Source organism: Schistocerca americana, chromosome 3 (genome assembly GCF_021461395.2).
Source record: "Schistocerca americana isolate TAMUIC-IGC-003095 chromosome 3, iqSchAmer2.1, whole genome shotgun sequence".
Lineage (NCBI taxonomy): Eukaryota > Metazoa > Arthropoda > Insecta > Orthoptera > Acrididae > Schistocerca > Schistocerca americana.
This window is the reverse complement of record NC_060121.1, coordinates 557,508,710-557,532,579: the sequence shown is the minus strand read 5'-3', so window position 1 is coordinate 557,532,579 and position 23,870 is coordinate 557,508,710. Positions and strand designations below refer to the sequence as shown.

The 23,870-nt window shown below is 43.0% G+C and overlaps 1 protein-coding gene across 1 annotated transcript in view; it reads right to left on the bottom strand.

Annotated features, from left to right (window-relative positions):
• Window positions 1-23,870, bottom strand: part of LOC124606219 (low-density lipoprotein receptor-related protein 4) — a 633,935-nt gene that overhangs the window by 252,071 nt on the left and 357,994 nt on the right. Inside the window, exon 6 of the mRNA XM_047138193.1 lies at window positions 13,576-13,738. Within this exon, the coding sequence (XP_046994149.1) occupies window positions 13,576-13,738 (163 nt within the window). The remainder of the gene's footprint in view (window positions 1-13,575; window positions 13,739-23,870) is intronic.

Here is a 23,870-nt window from a genome sequence, read left to right as displayed (position 1 = left end):
TCGTCTGTTTTTTACGCTTATGTTAAATTTGTCTTAGGACTCTGTAGTTATAAATCGGTGGCTGTGCTCTTTGGCATGTTCATGTAAACACGCGAAAAGCATTAAAAACAGACCGAAACGCAACCCAGACTCTTATTTGCTTATTAACACTATATCTACCTCCTCATCCTGACATCTAGTTCGTTTTGTACTATCACAAATCACGAAGACCCGAAAAATATTAGCTTGACCCCCGCCACTATCTAGCCTTCCGTAGGTAGCCACTCGCGTACTTAAAACGGATGATATCAGATCTGACGACACCTCCAGTCTGCTTGTGAGATTCAAAATAAGTACTTTGCGACCTGCATCGGGAGTTATGAGCGATGTTCTTCTTGCAGGACAAGGTTTCTTTTCGGTTACAGAAGATCCTGTTTTCTTTTTCTCCCTTCCCTGCGGTTTTCCTTCTCATCCTTACCCTTCTGTTTCTGTTCTAAAACATTCTTCACCGGTGATGAGGAGAGTATATCAATTTTTTGTGCCTTCTGTTTCCTTCTGTCGTCCGATTATAATTTTGGCGGAAACCATGTCATAAATGGGCATGTGCATTTAGATTTAGATACTTGCAGCATTGAATTCCAACAAAAAAAAAAAAAAAAAAAAAAAAAAAAAAAAAAAAAAAAAAAAAAAAAAAAAAAAAAAAAGTTGGCTTGGTTTCATTGGGTGGACCACCGTCTGTAGTCGTTTTATATTATTCTATGATTTGACTTACAGTTTAGTCTCATGGCGTTAACCGAGGAGGAGCAAAATCTTCCACCGCGTCAACATTAGGACTGTATACCTATATTCTCGTTCCTTCAACAGCTTTTGCTGCCTTCTCCATACCGGCACTCCTGAAAAAAGCCGCCATAATGGTGAGTACTCTTGCCTGCTGGTTCACTACTTGACAAATGTATCGTTAGATTGCACCACACGAAATAATTTAGTATGCGCCCCAGTGCAGTGTGTTGGGTCCCTTGCTGCTCATGTTGTATATTAATGACCTTGCAGCCAGTGTTAATAGCGACCTCAGAGTTTTCGTAGATGATGCAGTTATCTGTAATGGAGTACTGTCTGAAAGAAGCTGCAAAAATGTCCAGCCAGATCCTGACAAGGTTTCAAAGTGGTCCAAAGATTGGCAACTTGCTTTGGATGATCATGAATGTAAAACTGTGCACTTCGCAAAACGAAAGAAAACGTAGTATCCAATGAGCAGAGGCCCGCATCCGCAAGACTCTTATCCGCCTCTGCAAGTTCCTTATCTGCACCCGCAGGTATTTGAAGTTAGTCATGACTAAACACTCGTCAATCTTGTCAGCAAAAACATTTTATCTTTCGAAGTTTGAGACACGACAAGTCATTTTGCAAAAATGTTCAAATGTGTATGAAATCTTATGGGACTTAACTGCTAAGGTCATCAGTCCCTAAGCTTACACACTATTTAACCTAAATTATCTTAAGGACAAACACACATACCCATGCCCGAGGGAGGACTCGAACCTCCGCCAGGATTAGCCGCACAGTCCATGACTGCAGCGCCCCAGAGCGCTCGGCTAATCCTGCGAGGCTGCCATTTTGCATACATTCTTCATTTGATATGAGGATGATTCAGTAATTAGAGGGTAATAGCGGTGTGGATTACAATAACAATTTCCATATTAAAGTAAATCGAATCACAGTGATTGTACTTGTTGAATTTCTAGCTTCTTATCTTTAAATTTAACATGGTGCAGGACTTTCTCGTTTCTCTACTCTTTCTGTGTGTTCTTGGAAACGCGTAGCACGCTGGATTTGGAACAGGCAAGGCAGAGAATGCAACGAAAAAATGGGTCCGCCCTGCCGTCAGCCGAGGGACGGCTGCGAGGTACACTGTACGTTTTACAATCGAGCCCTGCCCAGTGGCCGAACTGAGGCCGGGCAAGTGACCATCAGCAGGAGGCTGGCACTTTCTCGTGTTCTGCAGAGTGCTCTCCGGAGATAACCATCTTGTGCCTTTCGAGAGAAACGCGGCTTGAAGAAAATGATGACGTAGCCTCATGAGCAACTACCTACTTTCAGAGGACCTCTGATGCAAGGCTAGTTTCTGGGTGCAAAAACGCACGATTGATACAAATGCTAGTACCGTCAGGTAGATGGAGCCGAATCCGCTGCTTTTCGGAAATAGAAGGGGGTATTGTAATGTGTTTGGGGTTCTTATTGCGATGCGTTGTCTTGGCGGGATTTTCTACGCTTAAAGAAACTGTGATATTGATTGGCCGAGTATGCATAAGCTGCTATTTGTGGCCATGTCCTTTTTAGGGGGAAGAAACAGCAGGGTGTAAGATTCAGAAAAAAAATCAGAGTTCATTTGGAGACAGGGAAGCGTACATATCTTTTGAACACCAGAAGAGTTCGTTTGGAAGCATAGAGGTATGCACATCTTGTGCACATCTAGAGAGTTGCCTGAAAGACGTGGAGGTGTGCCTATTTTAGCAGACGAGCAGCGACCGACGTTCTCTACCGCAGAGCCGTTAGCATGACGGCGGTATTCTGCAGATCTGTTGATGAACAGCCGCGCGGAGTGGCCGCACGTTTGAGGCGCTCTGTCACGGATTGCGCGGCCCCTTCCGCCGGAGTTTCGAGTCCTCCTTCGGGCATGAGTGTGTGTGTTGTTCTTAGCATAAGTTAGTCTAAGTTAATTTAAGCAGTGTGTAAGTCTAGGGACCGATGACCTCAGCAGATTGGTCCCTTAGGAATTCACACACATTTGAACATTTAAACAACTGTTGATGTATAATTACGATGGGCATAACTAGGGCGACAGGGCATTTTCTTGCTCCGCACTTGGTCAAGTCATTGCTGTTGTATTCACCTGATGATAAGAGTCCTCCATGCACCAGACAGGCCGTGCGGGCAGCCGCCCCGCCAGGTGGACGTGCGTGAACAGCTCTCATCAAAACTGAGATACACTACTGGCCATTAAAATTGCTGCACCAAGAAGAAATACAGATGATAAACGGCTATTCATTGGACAAATATACTATACTAGAAATGACATGTGATTACATTTTCACGCAATTCGGGTGCATAGATCCTGAGAAATCAGTAGCCAGAACAACAGCTTCTGGCAGTAGTAACGGCCTTGGTACGCCTGGGCATTGAGTCAAACAGAGCTTGGATGGCGTGTACAGGTACAGCTGCCCATGCAGCTTCAACACGATACCACAGTTCATCAAGAGTAGTGACTGGCGTATTGTGACGAGCCAGTTGCTCGGCCACCATTGACCAGACGTTTTCAATTGGTGAGAGATCTGGAGAATGTGCTGGCCAGGGCAGCAGTCGAACATTTTCTGTATCCATAAAGGCGCGTACAGGACCTACAACATGCGGTCTTGCATTATCCTGCTGAAATGTAGGGTTTCGCAGCGATCGAATGAAGGGTAGAGCCATGGGTCGTAACATATCTGAAATGTAACGTCCACTGTTCAAAGTGCCATCAATGTGAACAACAGGTGACCGAGACGCGTAACCAGTGGCACCCTACACCATCACGCCGGGTGATACGCCAGTATGGCGATGACGAATACACGCTTCCAATGTGCGTTCACTGCGATGTCGCCAAACACGGATGCGACCATCATTGCTGTAAACACAACCTGGACTCATCCGAAAAAAATGATGTTTTGCCATTCGTGCACACAGGTTCGACGTTGAGTACACCATCGCAGGTGCTCTTGTCTGTTCAAATGGTTCAAATGGCTCTGAGCACTATGGGAATTAACATCTGAGGTCATCAGTCCCCTAGAACTTACTTAAACCTAACTAACCTAAGGACATCACACACATCCATGCCCGAGGCAGGATTCGAACCTGCGACCATAGCGGTCGCGCGGCTCCAGACTGAAGCGCTTAGAACCACTCGGCCACTCTGCCGGCGCTCCTGTCTGTGATGCAGCGTCAAGGGTAATCGCAGCCATGGTCTCCGAACTGATAGTCCATTCTGCTGCAAACGTCGTCGAACTGTTCGTGCAGATGGTTGTTGTCTTGCAAACGTCCCCATCTGTTGACTCAGGGTTCGAGACGTGGCTTCACGATCCGTTACAGCCATGCGGATAAAATGCCTGTCGTCTCGACTGCTAGTGATACGAGGCCGTTGGGATCCAGCACGGCGTTCCGTATTACCCTCCTGAACCCACCGATTCCATATTCTCCTGACTGCCATTGCTTCTCGACCAACGCGAGCAGCAATGTCACGATACGATAAACCGCAATCGCGATAGGCTACAATACGACCTTTATCAAAGTCGGAAACGTGATGGTACGCATTTCTTCTCCTTACAAGAGGCATCGCAACAACGTTTCACCAGGCAACGCCAGTCAACTGCTGTTTGTGTATGAGAAATCGGTTGGAAACTTTCCTCATGTCAGCACGTTGTAGGTGTCGCCACCGGCGCCAACCCTATGTGAATGCTCTGAAAAGCTAGTCATTTGCATATCACAGCATCTTCTTCCTGTCGGTAAAATTTGGCGCTGTAGCACGTCATCTTTGTGGTGTAGCAATTTTAATGGCCAGTAGTGTATTTCCTTGTATACCACGGAGTCACACGAGGTCTCTACAGCGCCTGAGGGCGCCAACTTCGCCGACAGTCAGCGTGGCTGTCGCAGACGAAAGTGCTGTACGCAGGGCAGTATTTTGATATGCCAGGTCATGTGCCCTAGCAGCACCAAGCGGATATCCATCCACGCCCGACTATTTAGGCCACCGCCGGACTGTGCTAAGTCAGTTACATCCTAGACCGCGAATCGAGAGTACCAGCAGTTCCGTCCAGCCGCATCAGCAGTTCAGTTGCAGCACTATAAGTTGCCAGTATCAACAGTTTCGCCTCAGCGCTCCACGCCGGCAGACCCGGTCAGCAACGGAGCACTTCAGCCGTCACATCGCCGCCTGCTACGAAACTAGTGTTCGTCTTGTAGGCACATCACAGACAACGTCATAGGGGGGACATTTTTGTGTGGGTATTTATCAAAGGGCATTATAACCGAGTTACATCTTTTCAATAAAGTTAATCTTTTAAAAATGCCTTTGATCATTCCTAAGTATGTGGATACTTCAGCTGCGATCACCTGCCTCAGGTCCAACAACGCTCTGATGGATGTTTGAGTTTCTCAGTCCAACTATCATGACAACAGTAGCTTTTCTGTTCGGGTTAAAAATTCGAGAATAATTTTTGGAGCGTAGGTTGCGTCAGAGGCGCGTGCTTCTTGCTGATTCAAGTAAAGCTGAAAACCACTAAATCCATTAGTTAGAGTTCACATAAAGTGTTTCTCAAACATTTCATATTCGTTCATTATCCGATCGGATTCATTGCATTTTTAAATGAATAAATTACTGAGTTAATGCAAAGATTGTTTCTGTTAATACCTTCCGTTCATATAAAAAATATTTCTTAGTAATATTCCACTTTAGGATCCACAGCTAGGGCCATAAATCAGTCGCGTTATCCATTAAAGTTGTACATACTAATTATAGCTTGGGTCTTGCACGAAGCTTTGCAAGCTGTTTGTGGGAATGGATTTATCGAGACGGCGCGGTCCCCTATTGATGCGGAGAGCAAGTAACGAGGAGTGTGTGTCACGGAGCAGGAGAACAGGAATCTCCGGAGTGGCCACAGCAGAGGCTCGGACAACTCGTGGGGCGCTACGAATATGAGGTCGGCGATCACGTGTGGCGTGACGGACAGATCGCAAGGCTCCACTACACAGGGTGCATCAAAAAGACTCATCCGATTTGACACCTCTATGTTTCTGAAACTAATAAACATGTACAATGAACTTTGTTTTTTGATTAACGGGAAACTCGAAAAGTTTTTTTTTCGTACCTTTTCATAGGTATTCAGTATGCCCCCTTGAGATGCACGGCATATGTCAATGCGGTATTCAAATTGGTCCCACACCGCAGCGAGCATGTCTTGAGTTACAGCTTCCACAACTGCTGTTGCACGATGTCTCAGTTCATCGATTGTTTTTGGTAACGGAGGCACATAAACAGAGTTTTTTTATAAACCCCACAAGAAATAAACACACGCAGTAATGTCCGGTCACTTTGGAGGCCAGTAATGTAAGTCTGAATCATTGGGTCCAATGCGACCCGTCCATTGTTCAGTAATCCTTTGATTTAAAAATTCCCGCACTTCCAGATACTGCTACCTAGCGGGAACCATGTAAAACTTGAGACTTTGCTCTTTCCAACAGTACATTGTCCACCCACATATCTCAAATAATATAATAGATATAATTTTTTAAAACTGAATGATTCTTTTTGATGCAGTCTGTACTTCTGATTGCTCACAGCAAGCGGCAATGCTCCGCAGTCTGCCTGCCCACTTGAGTGTTCACAGAAAACAGTGCTCTAGGATCAGCCTGCTCTAGAATAATATTACAATAGAGCGTCGATTATCCGAAATAGTTTGGGGACATGGGGTTAGGAAATTCTGTTTACTCGGATACTCGATCTGTATACTTATATTTCTCAAATTTCCAGAAAAAATTACATGTATTTATAATAACGTGATCTCTTTTATTATTATAAAGGTACGTGTAATGAGAATGTATGTATTACAGCTTAGTAAACAAAAATCTATAATGCATATTCATTTTATATGTACAGTACATATGCATAGAATTAATGTTTAAAACAGTTCTTAATTTTCGTCTGTCTAAGCAAGCCTACCCGCTTAGGAGCAGCTATAAATTTACTTCAAACTTTGTACACCTTTAGTAGGCCATTAAAACAACATGATGGGCAAGCAGTAAGGTGCAATATTCTGACAATTCCGAGAAAATCGCAAGAGATGTTTTAGGCGTCTATTATGTAACTGGTGTATCTGTGGGTAGGGGCTGCATGGTGGTCAAGTGGTAAGCGATCGAGCCTCCTAAGACGAATGTGCATGAAGTGACAATTCGACTCTCGCACCGACTTATCTTTAATCAATATTTTTTCATAACTGGTCATTTTATTTAATTTATACCACATTTGAGAGATAACATAATTTTTAAAAAACCACGTCTATTTGCATGAAGTTTTAGTGATTTTCATGTTATTTGGCCACTTCCTACTTTTAATTAAATTTAATTATTAGAACAAACATATTTATAAATACCGACAAGTTAATAGTTTTCCTGTAATAGTTTTCCTGAAAATGTATGCCAATCGTTTGGGATATCCCTTATACATGCAACCTGGCAAGGTACCCGGAACTACTTTGCACCTCTACGCTTCGAGCTACAGACACGGAGGCTGGCCCCATTTACCAGTTAACTTGCGTAGCGGTGAGACGTTTCTAATGCAGCAAGAACAAATAGTGTAGGTGTAAATATTTTTAAGATCGGAGAATTTATATTTGTACTACAAAAATTAAGGTTTGAGTGGGAGTCGAACCGTCGCCTCATATACGTTCGTCTTACGATGTTCGAACGCTGATTACCCTTTTCTTTTTCCTCATCGTTTTGTTCGGTGTTGTTCACTGAGATTGGTGTGGGCAGACGTCACATGGCTTCCGCTCAAGTTGATCGTTCATTCCTTTACCCAGTGATTTTACTACACAGGGAAAACAGCCCTCTGACCGAATACGCTGAGCTACCGTGCCGGTACCACTGAACCACCGTGAACTGTAGCATCCGGCACCTATGCACAGATACCTCAGTTACATAACAGACGAGTAAAACTTATTTCGGAATTGCCAAAGTTTGAAAGTCTTATAATGCCTTGATCCATGGGCTGTAGCATGGAGGTTACCTTAGGTGGAAAAAACACCACATTTATGAACTCGTCCTTTTCAAGGTGGTGCTGTGTCAAGGAGGCTTAATGTTTTCTCCCTTTGCCATTCATAACTGTTGAACTTTTACAGAGAGTACAAAACCGTCCATAAACAATACCGTGAAAATTGTTCAGTCAATCTAGGCGCTCTTTCGTGAGGTGTAAACAACTGACATTGCACGTATATTAAAGTTTTTGAAACAACGCGGTTTTCTCACTTTTACTAATGCTGAGCATAGGCTACCGATCGATAACAGTATCATTAGCGCAAGCTAAAGCAGTAGTACAACCTTTGTTTATTTTAGGACCAGGTGCTGCTAATTCACGACGAGAAGCAAGAAGTTTTCTTGTCAAACTTTTTCAGTTGGGGCAATCGTTAGCACTATAAACGTTTTCATGACCATAATCTTCTTCTCTCAATACAGCCCTTAGTCTGATTTTGAAAGAATCAGCTGCTGAAGAATTGGCAGACAGATTTCTTCTTGCATTTGAAGCTCACGTCGTCACTTAAAGCAGTTTAACCAGGACGTCCTTGCCTTAAAATTTGAGTCCTCCAAGATTTTCATTAAAATGAATTGCTTTTTCACATAGAATGTGACCAGAGATAGGTTCTCCCTGTGACCTTTCGTGTATGAACCACTTGTAAACAACAGCATCTAGATCCGAGCTCGTGGCGAGCTTCATACTTTTACGACTTGTCGATCCATCAATAGTACCAAGATTAAGTATAAAGTTCATGATTCTCATCTTTTATTTTTAACTGTCTACTTACCAATTTTGTACTCATTAGGTAACATGGTTGCAAATTTACCTTCCTCTAAGCTTTTCCGGGTTCGCTTCCCGGCGGGGTCAGGGAGTTTCACCTGCCTCGTGATGAATGGGTGTTTGTATTGTTCTCATCATTTCATCATCATTCATGAAAGTGGCGTAATTGGACTGAGAAAAGGTTGGGAATTTGTACGGGCGCTGATAACCGAGCAGTTGAGCGCCGCACAAACCAATCATCATCATCTTTTTATTAATCTCGTATTTATCTATGATAGAAAGGACAACACGTTTGCGGTTAGGCGTAGGTACGTAATTGACAGTGGTCATTATTTAGATTCATAATATTTCACAAATTTAATTTTGAAGTGAAATATTCTTGTTGGGAATTATAAAAATACTAACTGTAAGGTAATTAACTTGAGCATGTCTAACTTACTGTCTTCTTGTGCGCCCTCATCTCCTATCAACGACTTCTGCAGGCAGTTCTAAAGACCAGGTCTTATATACAGGGTGGTCGGAAATTCTCGTTACAAACTTCTAGGACATGTAGAGCGTAGTGAGTACATAACATTTTGAATAGGAACCCATGTCCGGAAACGTATCGTTTCCATTCTACGACAGTTTCAATGCAGATGATTATCTCATCCACACCTACGTGAGGAATGTACTTAGGCGTGACCCAGTACAATTTTTGCAATCTATTTGAAAAGAATACTGACTCGTTCCGTTATTACGTACGCATTTGCATTACAACTTACACCTTATGGTTTACATTAGTCGGCAACAAGGAGGACCCAGCACCTACGGCACCAGCCGCAACGTACCGATGCATTACAACAGCGGCTCGATGTGGCGACCACCAACGTTGTTATACAGATTGTACCTGCGAAGCATGTTCTGGTACACTCTCTCCATCCCACCTGGTGTCTCTTCATTGTCTTGTGCAGCGGCCAGAACTCGTGCCAGCAGATCTTCCTCTGTCTCTAGAGGTGTCTCATAAATTAGCCTCTTCATACGACCCCACGGGAAGTAGTCCATAGGGGCTAAATCCGGCGACCGTGGAAAACGTTCGTGGTACAGCCGACTAGCAGCTCTTCCGTTATCTCCAACTTCGCATGTCTGTGTATTCCGCAAACGGGTACTGCATCATGTTTCCTCTATAGGTGGTGCACTGGTATTGACTCGATCTCACAGCAAAGCGGACAATAAGTGACATCTGGGGATCGTGTGACGTAGTACACGTCATCGTGTCTACCCTGTTGCGTACCAGGACAGGGAACTCTGAGACGTTTCTCTTGCCCTAAGCAGACGTTGACGAGGTACACATCTAAATTGAAACTCTCATAGAACGGAAACGATACGATTCCGGATATGGTTCCTATCCAAAATTTTCTGTACTCACTACACTCTACATGTCCTAGAAGTTTGTAACGGGGATTTCAGACCACCCTGTATACAGCTCGACAAGAACTTGTTAACTACTGTGTATCTTTTCTTCTTATCATTGATACCTCCTAGAGTCTTGTACTCTAGCACAATATTGAGGATATGCGGTGAGGAGGAGAGCCTCATACTCGTATATTGACGAACTGCTGTTACAATGTTTGGGCCTGTGTCGGCAACAAACATAACGCTCTTCGTAGTGCTGAATAACTCGAACGACCTTAATATCTCTCAAAGTTCATGTGTAATATTTTCACCAGCTTTTTTATTTCCTTTAATCTCACGCTTGAAATCTCTGGTGCACAGTAAGTACTTTCGATTCTTCATTGCTAATGTAAAATCACTGCCATGTAGTTCATTTTACGATATGAAACACACCATATATCGACTGCTATTACCCCTGATATTTTTCTGAAAATATTTTTCACTTCCGTAGAAACAGTTTCATGCAGATGGTCAGCGGTTTCCTTTAAATTTCCCGAAATGGTAGTTCGATACGACATTGGCATTGACATTCACTGAATCTTACTTGGCCCCCACGTCAATAAGGCACTACGCCGTCTCGAGAAATCCATTTCCACACACATTTTCTGACAAGATTGATCAATTTTTTTGACAGCTATTTTCAAATTCGGCAGACTTCAAGAACCTATATGTTTCTCTTAGTAATTAAAAAAGTAATTATAACACTTTGTCAGTCTCACAGGCATGTTTTAACAAATAGTCCTTGTTTTGTGTCCAGCGTAAGAATACACTATTTTATACGCAAAACGAGCCACTGTATCTCATTGCCGTCAAATACATTAGCAAGTTTTTTCCAAATCGCTTTCTCGCAATAATGTGAAAGCACCTTCTCTGACTTTACATGAAATATAGTCCATGGCCTGCATTTTATGAAAACGCCGTCAAACGGTTCAAATGGCGCTGAGCGCTATGGGACTTAACATTTGAGGTCATCAGTCCCCTAGAACTTATAACTACTTAAACCTAACTAACCTAAGGACATCACACACATCCATGCCCGAGGCAGGATTCGAACCTGCGACCGTAGCGGTCGCGCGGTTGCAGATTGAAGCGCCTAGAACCGCTCGGCCACACCGGCTGGGCAAAACGTCGTCACTAACGCTTTTTCTGACGTATTCGTGGTCACTCAAGTCACTTCAAAACGTTAACGCAAGGTAGCAGAAACTTGGCAACTCGCACTTCTTAGGTAGCCAGTCTACAATGCCGATTAAAATAGCCTCATACATTGAGTGCGGATAACACAATTTGACGAGAAGTATATAATAAGATTGATATTGTACTTTACTTTTTAAATACAAAGCAATTATTATTGCAGATATTGGCAGATAACTCGCCGACATCCGTAACAGGGCACGCTTTTATTCGCAGGTAACAATTACTGCGGATATCTGCATATGAGCAGACTTTTTTCCTGTGGCTATTATATCAATGAATCATAGCTGGAATAGGTCAACTCATACAAATTCGTAGGAGTTGAAATCGAACGATCACATACGTTCAGACGCTGGTGGCACACTTCGGCTTATTGGTAGAAGAATACCAGGGAAATGCAGGTAGTCTACAAAGACGATTGCTCGTGCAACTCATCCTAAAACATTGCTCAACTTTGAAGTATCCGTCCCAAGTAAGACCAACTGGGGATATTGGACGTATACAGAGAATCGCAGCACGAATGGTCACAGGTTTGTTTGATCGGTGGGAGAGTGTCACAGTGATGCTGAAGAAACTGAACTAGCAGAATCTTTAAGATAGACGTAAACTATACCGAGGAAGCCTACTTACAAAGTTTCAAGACCTGGCCGTAAACGAAGACTCTAGCAATATACTACAAACCTCTACATATCGCTCCCATAGGGATAGTGAGGAGAAAACGAAATTAATTACAGCACATACAGAGGCATTTAAATAGACATTCTTCAAACGCGCTCCATATGTGAATGGGTCAGGAAAACGCCGTAACAAGTGGTAAAATGGGACGTACCCTCTGCCACGCACTTCACACTGGTTCGCTGAGTATAGATGTACATGAAAATGTAGAGATCCTAACACACCGTGAGACTGAATGACCGTCTGGCGTGGTGCCATGTGGTACTGTCGGGTAGACCTACCACAGGAGGTTTTAGCTGATTCACCTATGGCGACACTACTATTCTAGTGCACTACTAGTTTCAAGATTGTTGTCGCTGCCTGCGGCATATTTTTTGTGTTGGCCTATGATGTAATCAATCTGAGTAATAAGATTTTCTATGGTCTTACGTGGGTGTTCAAATCGTCTCTGTCAAGTAGCTGCTGTTCTTGCTTTTTGAGTGTTATGTCAGAAAAATTAATCAAGCGTTCATGGAATGTATGGTGTGTAAGTGTGTCTCAGGTTCAGAGCTATTTTCGTTCATGAGTTTTTTTAATTTCTGAACAAAGGACAAAAAAACAGAAATTACCGAACAAGGTACACAGAGCACATGAGAGCTCTAAAGAGTGACAGTACATATTCCACTTTCGCAGAATACCTAATGAACAAAAACCATAACCCCCACAATATCGAAAGTGATCCACGCATTCTGAAACACAGCAACAATTTATACTGACAAATAACAATAGAACAAAATTATTACATACAAAAGGCTACAGTGGAAGGGAAAAACGTAATATATGAAAATACAACACTTTGCAACAACACACTCTTTACTGCTCTGAGACGACTGACACAGGACACAGAAGAGAAAACACACACACGCAACAGAAAATCTCCCCCAGCACACACAGACACTTAAATAAGGAACAGAAATCGTCAGAACTCCTGATACAATTTCCATAGCCTTATCTCAAGGTGAGATACATTTCTCGGGACGCACGCAAACAGCAAGATGAAGTAATGTTCTGGATTACGGACGAAGTGCGAAAGTTATGTTTTTCTGTGTCTGAAAGTAGCTGCAAGCTGTCCAACGAACGTGAGTACACGACGTATACAGCAAAACTGTAGCCACAACATTACCGCAATCCCAATTGTATAATGCTGACATACTACGTTCGCGTTTTTGTATTTCTTTACTAATAGCTGCTGAGACAGTTGCAGATGACATGATGTACGTCGAGAAATACGGCAACAGAAAACACAGAAAATATGCCGCAAACAGCGACAGCAATCTTAAAACCATGCTGTGACGTAGAGTAAATAAGGTATTATGAAAGTATTCATAGAAAACAATATTTAAAAAACAAACAGTACATATGTAATAACGTTTTACAACGTTTCATAACTATGCTATTTCTGTTTCAGAATTAAAGAACCCACTGATGGTGGCGATATTTGTCGCTAAAACTAGTTTGGGGAATAATTAAATAAATAAATAATAAAAGTGTTTTGCATCGAGGCGGACCCACAATTCCGCTATTGTTGGTTTTGAATGCAAACACGGACCGATGGAAGAGATCTAAGGTAAAATTATTGTTGTTGCGACTTAATAGCGTCGTTCATTTTGATAACGATAAGCGTAGCTGGGGGCAGGAACAGACTGTTAACTTGTGCTGACCTAAATTCTCCAGGGCTGCAGCTGGTCCCCATCTCCGGGCAGTCGTCTTCATCGCTCCAGTCTCCGCAATCGTCGTCTCCGTCGCAGCGAAACTCGATACTCACACAGCGAGGGGTTGAGCATAGGAACTCGCCATCCTCGCAAGCCAGAGGTCCAACAGCAGCTGCAAGGAAGACAAGAGCTCAGTTCTCTCCATAATGACTAAAATTTACTATTTACATGAAACCGATCAAACTGAATGATACAACTGATATATTCATCCCGTCTGCCTTGACACGGTGATTTAAAACAATTTTGAGAGCCTTTAAGAAGCATCTCGAATCACAGTACGAGCAATGCGTTTCTCAGTCATGACAGATGAAACGAACACGATGTTCGAGGCTGCCTCTTAAATACTCAGTTGGACAAACAAGGGAGCTTGGGGGTTAACGTTCCGTCGACGACGAGATCATTAGAAAGGATCTCAAGCTCGGTTTGGGGAAGGAAATCGGCCGTGTCCTTTTCAGAGGAAAATGAATTATCTATTTGCCTTAAGACATTTAGAGCAGCCATGAGAAACCTAAATCTGGATGGGCCGTGATTTGGTCAGCCGTTCTCCCGAATTTGTTTCCAGTATCACCACTGCGACACCTACTCCTGTCGTCTGGATTCAGATCCGTGTAAAGTGGACCATGGAAGTACTTCAAAACAGCTGGCTACTAAAATTGCAACACTGGGAAGGACAGCAAAAACGAAATTTTGCATTTTGTGCGTATACAGGATTACATTTGTAGGTAACTTAGAGATACAGAGCGCGCGAAGTTTAGTACTGACATCTACTACCTCTGCTAGTAACAAGAACACTGATTCTACCTGAGCTTGGATCACGGATGTGGGTACGTCATTCTGTGCTGCTTCAACTTTGTAGCAGGGTTCATAATCGTAGTGGGTGGCGAGGGGTGGTGTGTCAGTCTCTCGTCATCCCATGACCATTTGTTTTCAATGGATTTTCTGGAGAGCATCCAGCCAAGGACAACCCTATGAATCGAACTAAGTCACAACAGCACAGAGAAACATATGGTCCTGCGTTATCGTGTTGAAACACATCACGGAGACCTCGAAGGGCACAGCCACCGGTGTTAACCAACCAGATACGTAATGCTTACTGTTCGAATTATGGGCTGTGCAAATCAGAGGTGATCGTGTTGTGCACCTAATGGCATCACATGCCATCACGTGTGGTTGCTGGGTCTATACGACGAAGACGAATTCAATCTAACACGTTTATTCTACTCGGAGCTTCCACAAACAGATACGTCCATCATGACGCTGTACACTAAACCACTCGTGCGTCCACAGTTGTCCTTGGGTGCACGGGTGTCTGCACGCCTCTCTCTGCTGCCACATCAATGGAAGCCGCAGTAATGGTAGCCATCTGACAGTGCGTGGTGCTCCAGACGTCACTGCATTCCTTGACTGAAGGTATATGATGTACTTGTACAATCTTGCACGGCCGAATGAAGTTTATGCCCTCTCAGGCACTAGCCTCGCGTGGCCACTGAGACATAGCATGGAGTCGAGGGTTCGTTATTTTTATATTTTTGGGCGCGGCTGTACAGTTTGTTGCTGCCTCCACCCTCCTGCCCCCACTCTGCAAATATTACTTGCGGTCATTCATACTTTTAGCGTGGCACAGGTGTCTATGATTTTAATAATTATAATAACAATAAAATATATGAATGTTTTAATACAGTAATAATTTGTTTACAGCAGTACTTGCTGCATCGCTTTAGCATAACACCCAAGAAATTGCACTAGTCGAAAAATTTCTGAATAACATGAGTCATGCAATTAATTTAAGAACTGCAGTATAACAGTAAGAAACTTTCGAAACTTTAACAAAGATGCACAACATAAAACCGAATTGTGCACTCCCATAATCAGTTTTTCACTTCGTACTAAGACTGTGAACAGGGATCTGAGCACTACGGCTATGTGAGTGTGCAAATGTGACGAAGAGGCTTTTTCTTTCTGTCGTTTCCGCCTATTTCCAGTCTTTCTGGTTTAATTTTTTCCTTAGTGCAGAATGTTTCCGTTTCTGTCTTCCCTTACTCAGCTTTCTGTGGTTTTCGGTTTTACCTGAGTATTTACGAATTATTGTTGATAGCAGGTATTGTGAGCCTAAAATAGTGCGCCTTTGCCTGGCTTTCGTTGCCGGTCAGAAATCCAGCCGCGTAATCATGCGCCCCCACACAAGCGACTGAAAAGTATCCTGTGTTAAATGCATCTTGTAATTTATGTAATAATACCTCGACAATGCCGAGACTCTTCATACTGATGCTACTCTATTCTCTGAAAGTTAGTTGTTAAATTTTTAAACTGATATACAGGGCGATTCAGCTAAGCTTCAAATACACGGTCCAGTCACATTAATGTGACCGACACCTATGTTTGACGTCAGTGTGTAATAACCACTCACAGACACCAGATGGCAGCACCAGCAGTGGAGGGTATATAAAGCCTGTTAGGGGAAAGCGGAAAACAGTGCAGTCATTGCCGTAACGCGGAAAGGGAGCGATACATCTGACGTCCAAAAGCACATGATCATTGGCTTGCGGGCCAAGGATGGAAGCATTTCAGTCTCGGCTACGTTTATAAAATGTTCGCGTGCCACCGTCGTTAAGCTATACCGTGCTTAACGAAATGGCGCTATCCAAAATAGCGTCGAGGCAATTGTGGTGCACCACGGCCCATAGATGACGGGGATGAATAGCGGCTACGAAGATATGTAAGGGCGAACAGAAGAGCAACTGTTGAGCAACTGACCGCCAAGAGGCTACCAACAGTGATTCCTCAACGACCATGCAGCGTACGTTGCTGCGACTGGGCCTCCACAGCAGGTACTTGGTTCATGCACCGATGCTGATTGCTATTCATCGGCGACGAAGGTTGGAATTTGCACGCTAGTGCCGCAACTTGACATCCAGTGAGTGCCGACAGGTGGCTTTTCATTTGTATCAAGTTTTATGCTCCATTGGACAGAAACATCTGAAACCAAATACGCTACAACAATCGTCGGAAGGATCCAGGCTGGAGGAGAGAGCGTTATGGTCTGGGGAATGTATTCTTGGCACTCTCTGGGTGATCTCGTCATTCAGGAAGTCACAATGAATCAACACAAGCATGCACCTATCCTTGGAAACCACGCCCACCCCTAAATGCGAATTGTTTTTGCTCGGCACGCTGGCATCTACCAGCAGGACAATGCAGCATGTCACTCAGCTTGTACTGTGCGTGCATAGTTCAAAGAGCGCCGGGATGAGTTTACTGCACTCCCCTGGCCACCAAACTCCCTGTATTTAAATCCAATAGATAATCAGTAGCGCCACCTCGACCTGTCTCTTCGCGCGTCAGCCGATAAACCTAGCGCAGCTGGCCGTAACACTAGTCTTCTCCTCTCCACAGCCATGCCGATAACTTCCAGAGTCTAAGTGAATCTCTTGCTGCACTTCTTGCACCGGTCCACGATGTTAAACGTTTGTATTCTGGCTTTTGTCAGTTGGTCACATTAATGTGACTGGACAGTGTGTATCCCGAACATTTTAATATACCATAACAATTTTTTCACCCAAATGAATTGTTAAAAAAAACCTCCATAAATAACATATAGTCTTTTTCTCCTAGTTATACTAATTACAAAGATTCGCTTTTTCAAATAGGGCTATGGTAATTTCTGCTGATATTATCGCAGCTATAAACAGATGAATTCAACGGCGTTATACTCTTCAAGATCCGCTTTGCATTTTCGGTGAAATTTCAAAATTTAGAACTTAGAATTTATCTGTTTTGTACAAAGAAAATGAAGTAGTAGGTTAGGTTGATTCACCAGTTAACTGCAGTAACTGTTCTGCTCTCGTTTCCGTCAGAGTTTTGAAAGAAAGGTGCTCATCAAAACTTGAATGGATTTGTGAGAGAGGGAACTGAGGTTTAAAGAATGTTAAATAACTTAGCGTCATAGGTTTAATGTCAACATACAAAACTGCGCTGCAAAATTATATCAGCAACAAAAACAAATCACAAAATATTGTGGTCATGGATAATTTCTTAATATATCGATCATGTTACGAAGTATTCGAAATGATCTCCACCTACCGCAACACGCGTTTACGGTTACTCTTGCAAGTGTGTCCGAAGTGACAAGAGATTGCTGTGATACCATTGCACATGCTCCAACGATGCGTTCTTGGGTCGTCGGAACTTGTGCGTTGACTTCGTGTCTACAATCCAGTGAAGAAAATTCAGAGGCGTCAAGGCAGGCCAACTGATAACGCTATCACGTCCTGTACAGCGACCGGGTAAAAGCTGGATGAACACTCTCCCACCCATGAGCGGATATGGAATCGGACACCCATCGTGCCCGTACCATGTCCTCGCTTGTGAATAGGGTGTGCCCTGTGTTTTCTTCCAGTAATCTACGGTGTAGTAAGATTAAAAGAGGAGTTAACTCGGCCACAAATTCGACATAAAACCTAACGATTCCAGCTGTTTCTCAGCGCCACTGGCACTAATATCTACTTCACTTACCTTTACAGTAATGTACGAGAAGGAGTGCGCTTTGAAAAATACGTCGAGGTGCTACAATCCCTTGAAAATGCGTTTAACGACCGATTCGAGGTAATGTGCCGGTATATGACATACAGCTAAATAAAGGAGATTGCGATACATATGCAAGTGCAACACTACATTACAACCAATAGTACACATTACAAGTTTATTAAAATCTATCGCATTTTAGTACTTCGAAACAACGGCTTACATTACTTTCATTTATTAACATTGGCTTCGTTATTGTTTCAGAAAATTACCTACCTGCAGCCAATTCTCGATGTTTTTGTGAAACCTTTTTCGATGGATATTGAAAGTGCACCTTCAGATTTACATTTCGAACTAATTGATTTGCAAAGCGTTGTTCACCGAAAGGACGTGTTTTACAGTACAAATGATTTGCTCCAATTCTACAAGAAATTGCCGTAGGAAGAATTTCCCAAGTTACACAGAGAAGCAGCGAAGATTGTTTCTATGTTGTTTGATTCCACTTGTGTACGTGAAAGGTTTTCTTCTGTTTTGTCTTGTACAAAAACTAGATTGCGTGCGAGTATTTCTAATTGTAATTTAAAAAATTCTCTCAGACTTGCTGTCAGCCAATCTCTTGTTCCAGATCTTAGTAGCATAATTGCAAATAAAATAAAGAGCACATAGGAAGATACATTTGTGTTGAAACCAAATTTAAAATTGTTACCATTACAGTTATTATATAAATCTCTTTTGTACCGGTACACCGAACTAAGCTCTCCAACTAGTGTACATTAGTATTTGACAATGACGAAGACAACAGGGCAAAAGCTTTGAAACAGGTCGAGACAGGCGGCGCGAGCGACAGAAGCTAAGGAGGTGAGGGGCAGCGCTGTTGCGCAAAGCCGAGGAGTGGGGGGTCTGCACCGTTGTCAACATAGCGCAGCCGTCTTCTGCACTCCGCACTGTGCGATGCACCGGTGCATACACCTTGTGCGGCCCTGGTCTACGAACTTGTTTTTTCTAGTGACTGTAGTGAAGACACGGTATGGTCATTCTGAACTTGTATCAATTTGTCAGTCAGTAATCGTGGGTCATTTAGTGTGTTCTGAACCCAAAGTTCACGTGTGCAGTATCATATAGCTACAGCAAAGCCTGGGAGCAAAGATAAGTTTCGTTGTACCTAATAAAGTATTACTTATTCAGAGTGTTCTAATTAACTGCATTATGACTAGTCGTCTCAGTGTCCAAGAAGTCGGACACAACAACCCCGACTCCAATAGGAGCTTGCTGTTCCTTATGCCCACAGTATTTCTCTCCTGTTAGTAACTTGGTTGAAATCGATCCAGGAGTTTAGGAGGAGCTTCTTACCCCTGGCTTTTTCCACATACGCACATGTTATATAGACCTCACATATATTTTAAATATTTCACACATGGTTGTACACATATTTTACCTGTATCTCTTTCCAATTTCGCCCTGCAGTTTTATTTTCACGCAGTTCATTGGATATGACATTATATCTCCTCAACTATGTGCCGCACAATGTTATGTTTTTGGAAGGTACAATCAGTGGTATGTGGGATTACTGTCAAATACTTGAAAATCATATTTCGGTTATTTGCGCGCGGTGAGTTACAGTGCTTTATTACTCCCATCCCCATCCCTCTGAGGGATACGTGGTTCTTACGCTCACGGGGGTTCTTTTTAGACAGTAAGAATATATGTACCAATTTTGGTTGAAATCGATCCAGTTGTTTAGCAGGAGATGATCCGCCTGCTTAGCTGTGTGGTAACGTGCTTGCGTCCAGTGCACTGGGTCCAGGTTCGATTCCCGGCCGGGTTGGAGATTCCGCTCGTGGACTGGGTGTTGTGTTGTCCTCATCATCAAGTCACCCAATGTGGCGCCGACTGAAATAAGACTTGCACTTGGCGCCCGAACCTGAATGGGACCTCCCGGCAAACAATTCCATACGATCATTTCATTTCAGCAGGACATGTGGCACATATATACATATATCCACTTGAGTAATAGCCATGGATCTACAAGAAACAAAAGAGCAAAATAAGAGTGGAAGACAAAGAACGAAATGTTGAGATTACACATGGTAAAATCTGGAGATGTAAACTTTCGGCCCTACTGTTCAATCTATACATCGAAGAAACAGTAACGTAAATAAAAGAAAAGACTTAGAGTGGTATATAATTTAGGATGGAAGGTTATCTGATGACATTGCTATTCTCAGTGAAAGCGAAGAAGAATTGTAGGAGCTGGTAAATTGAACGAACAGTGTAGTGGGAACACACTATGGATTGAGAGTCAACGGAAGAAACTAATGAGGAATAGAAGAAACGTCATTAGCGATAAACTGAACATTAAAATTGGGGAACACGAAACTGACAACTGAATGGCTTCTTTCCCTCGTAAGCAACATAACACATGACGGACGAAACATGGAGGACATTAAAAGCAAACTGACACAGGTACAGAAGGCAATTGTTTGGAGCACAGCGTTGTATGGAAGTGAATCATGGACTGTGGGAAAGCGGGAAAAGAAGAAAACTGATGCGCATGAGATGAAGACAAGGACATGTAGAAAACACTAATCTGGAAACCTAATACTATGACATTTCACACCAAATAATCAGCACACTGACAAATCCGAATGGGTTAGGAAGTAAGAAATCCGTGAAAACTTTACAGTAATATGCTGAAACACGGAAGCTAAACCTAACTTAAAGGCACATTAGGGCTCCTCTCGCAACGGCAAGATGCTCTTTTCTCTTTTATTCATAACAACAAGCCTCCTCCTCCATTCAGTGCCAGAAGCTAGCTGAGAAGTTATAACCCGGATTTACTCTTTGCAAGTGAAAGAATGTAGCAGAACTGTTCAAAATCTGCGTGTACACGCACAGCACCAATTACGTACCGTAACTTGCGAGCTAAAAGACCCCCGAAAGTTCGTTTCAAACGGAGGTACAGTTTTTGAAAGACTGATTGGAAGTGATTTTCTTCGATTCTTCATAGAAAGATTTGTGTAATCCCTCCCAGCTCTGATCATTACGAGGGCGCTGTGTATGCCATTAAATACAGAACATGGACAGCTATTACAAGAAGCTGCAGAATCAGTTATCTGCGAGGGACAACATTTCCTATAGCTGCTATTCTAAAAGATTAAACTCTACAATGAAAATTTTTTAAGCAATAAGAGTTTTCAAACAGCACATTTTGTACTCTTACTCGCAGCTTAGGCTAATGGGAACTATGGATAAAGATGATGGCGGAAACTGACATGAGCGGGGCACAAGCAAATCTAGAGACTACTAAGATGCTTGAGTAGTGAACCTTATCAATCAGATACCTATTCAGTTTTGAAGCAAGTCAGATTGCTCATCGACATTTATTAAATGGGAAACCAATTTCTTCCAGCAAAGTAGACAAGAAAAATATCATAAGACGACGTAATTAAACACGGATTTTTCATGTCTTTGACGTTAGATGTATTGGAACTGGCTCTATAGAAATGTTGGTGGGGTAAGAACCTGGCCTGGATAACTCTGGATCAAATTAAATACTTTGGTCCATCGCAAAGAACTAATTACTACAGTTGCCGAAAAACTGCTCCAATTACTAAAATATGGAGAAGATTAAGGCGGCCGGAGTGGCCGAGCGGTTCTAGGCGCCACAGTCTGGAACCGCGTGACCGCTACGGTCGCAGGTTCGAATCCTGCCTCGGGCATGGATGTATGTGATGTCCTTAGATTAGTTAGGTTTAAGTAGTTCTAAGTTCTAGGGGACTGATGACCACAGTAGTTAAGTCCCATAGTGCTCAGAGCCATTTGAACCATTTTTTGAGAAGATTAAGATTGTGGCCATGTATACCCAAGAAAGGTCGAAACAGTTCAAGAAGCTATTGGCTGATTTTCTTGCTTTGTCACTTCTAGAAGGCAACGGAAAGCTTAGTACTGAAAATACTAATGGAAGAGATTGATCCGTTGCCGATTGCAGAACAAGCATGCCTTAAGACAGGACAAAACTACACATCTCAGAAAATCAACTTGGAAAATACAGAAGATGGGTACGAAACAAACGATATTCCAGAAGATGTTTCGAGACACTTTAAAGCATTTTGCGACGTCGTGAACCATCTCATTTTATTAACAGATTGGCTCTGAGCACTATGGGACTTAACATCTATGGTCATCAGTCCGCTAGAACTTAGAACTACTTAAACCTAACTAACCTAAGGACATCACACAACACCCAGTCATCACGAGGCAGAGAAAATCCCTGACCCCGCCGGGAATCGAACCCGGGAACCCGGGCGCGGGAAGCGAGAACGCTACCGCACGACCACGAGCTTCGGACTTATTAACAGATGCCTCCATCATCACAAAATACTATTTCTTAACCCGCACTATAAAAATCTCCGTAATCGAACCTTGTTTGTGGATTTTCAAGTCACAGTAGCGGACGGAGGAAACAGTAAATTAGTTTGCCTCAAGGCAGTGTGTTAATGCTATCTTTGTTCAACATCTCAAAATAATACTGACGGACCTGGAATTTCATCTAGGCTGTCAAGGTGTTATCACTGCGCAATGCAAGACAATTGAAAAAGCAGAGGAGAATGGTTGATAGCACTAAAGAGCAGATACTACCACTACGTACTATGAAAGGAAACAACTGAAACAGAACCGTGGCTTTTATCTGAGAAACCCAACCGCATCTTGCCTTCTAAGCAGCGCTGTCTGAACATCAATTTGAAAGTGGCTGCCAGAAATATTTTCGCGTGCAAATTGAGGTAAACAACCTAGAGAGAAAAACCAGAAGCTATGAGGACTTTACACTTTTTCCGTGTTACGCTAGTAGTCAACGCACATATCCTATATGGTGCGGATCACAGCATACTATAAGAGTACACGTATCTATCACTGACACATGCTGCGTAACTACTCCCTCTGAAGTTCGACGACAAGTAGTAGCAAAAGCACCTGATGTTCACTATCTAATTTTGATACCAGAAGGCAAATTCACGACAGAGGCTGAGAAGAGTCTCAAAACGAGACTAAAAGCGTGGCGTGTTTGAACGCAGCAACTTGAATTATGAATAGTACCCAATGAATGACTAACTCACGGACACACGGAAGAACGGGCTTCCTAGAATCACTCAGCAGAGTCTGTCGTGGTGCCATAGGGAAGAAAAGTAATATTCAGAGACGGTTCTGAGTGCGAGTTCTGCGAATGTAGAGAGGAGAAGACCTCAGCCCACTTCCTATAGCCTCTTTTATCTTCACTCCCGTGCGCCACGGAGGACTTGGCACCCATCTGTGGACTGACCGTAGTTTTTTCTAAGTTCTGGTCAGTCGTAACTTCAAGGTTCCCCTTCATGACGCGGTCTACTCAACTAGACGACTGATGAAAGTATACACAGTGAACACAAAATTTATTTATCACAATCCACTACGTTTGACAACGCAGATTTCTTTGGTTCATGTTCCAGGAATGGTGATATAATTATCTGAATTTTTCATCCCATTACGTAACGTTGCACACGTCCTACTCTGAGGAATGGCTACTTGGGGTCTGTTGTCTCAAGAAGGCCGCATTGTCTCTAGAAACAGGAAACATCTAAGACATTGCTTGTCTTACGTATTTATCGTGTCAGTATGTCACAGAGTACTTTCTACTATTTCTAAGGCGCCCTGTCACGGATTGCGCGGCCCCTTCCGACGGAGGTTCGAGT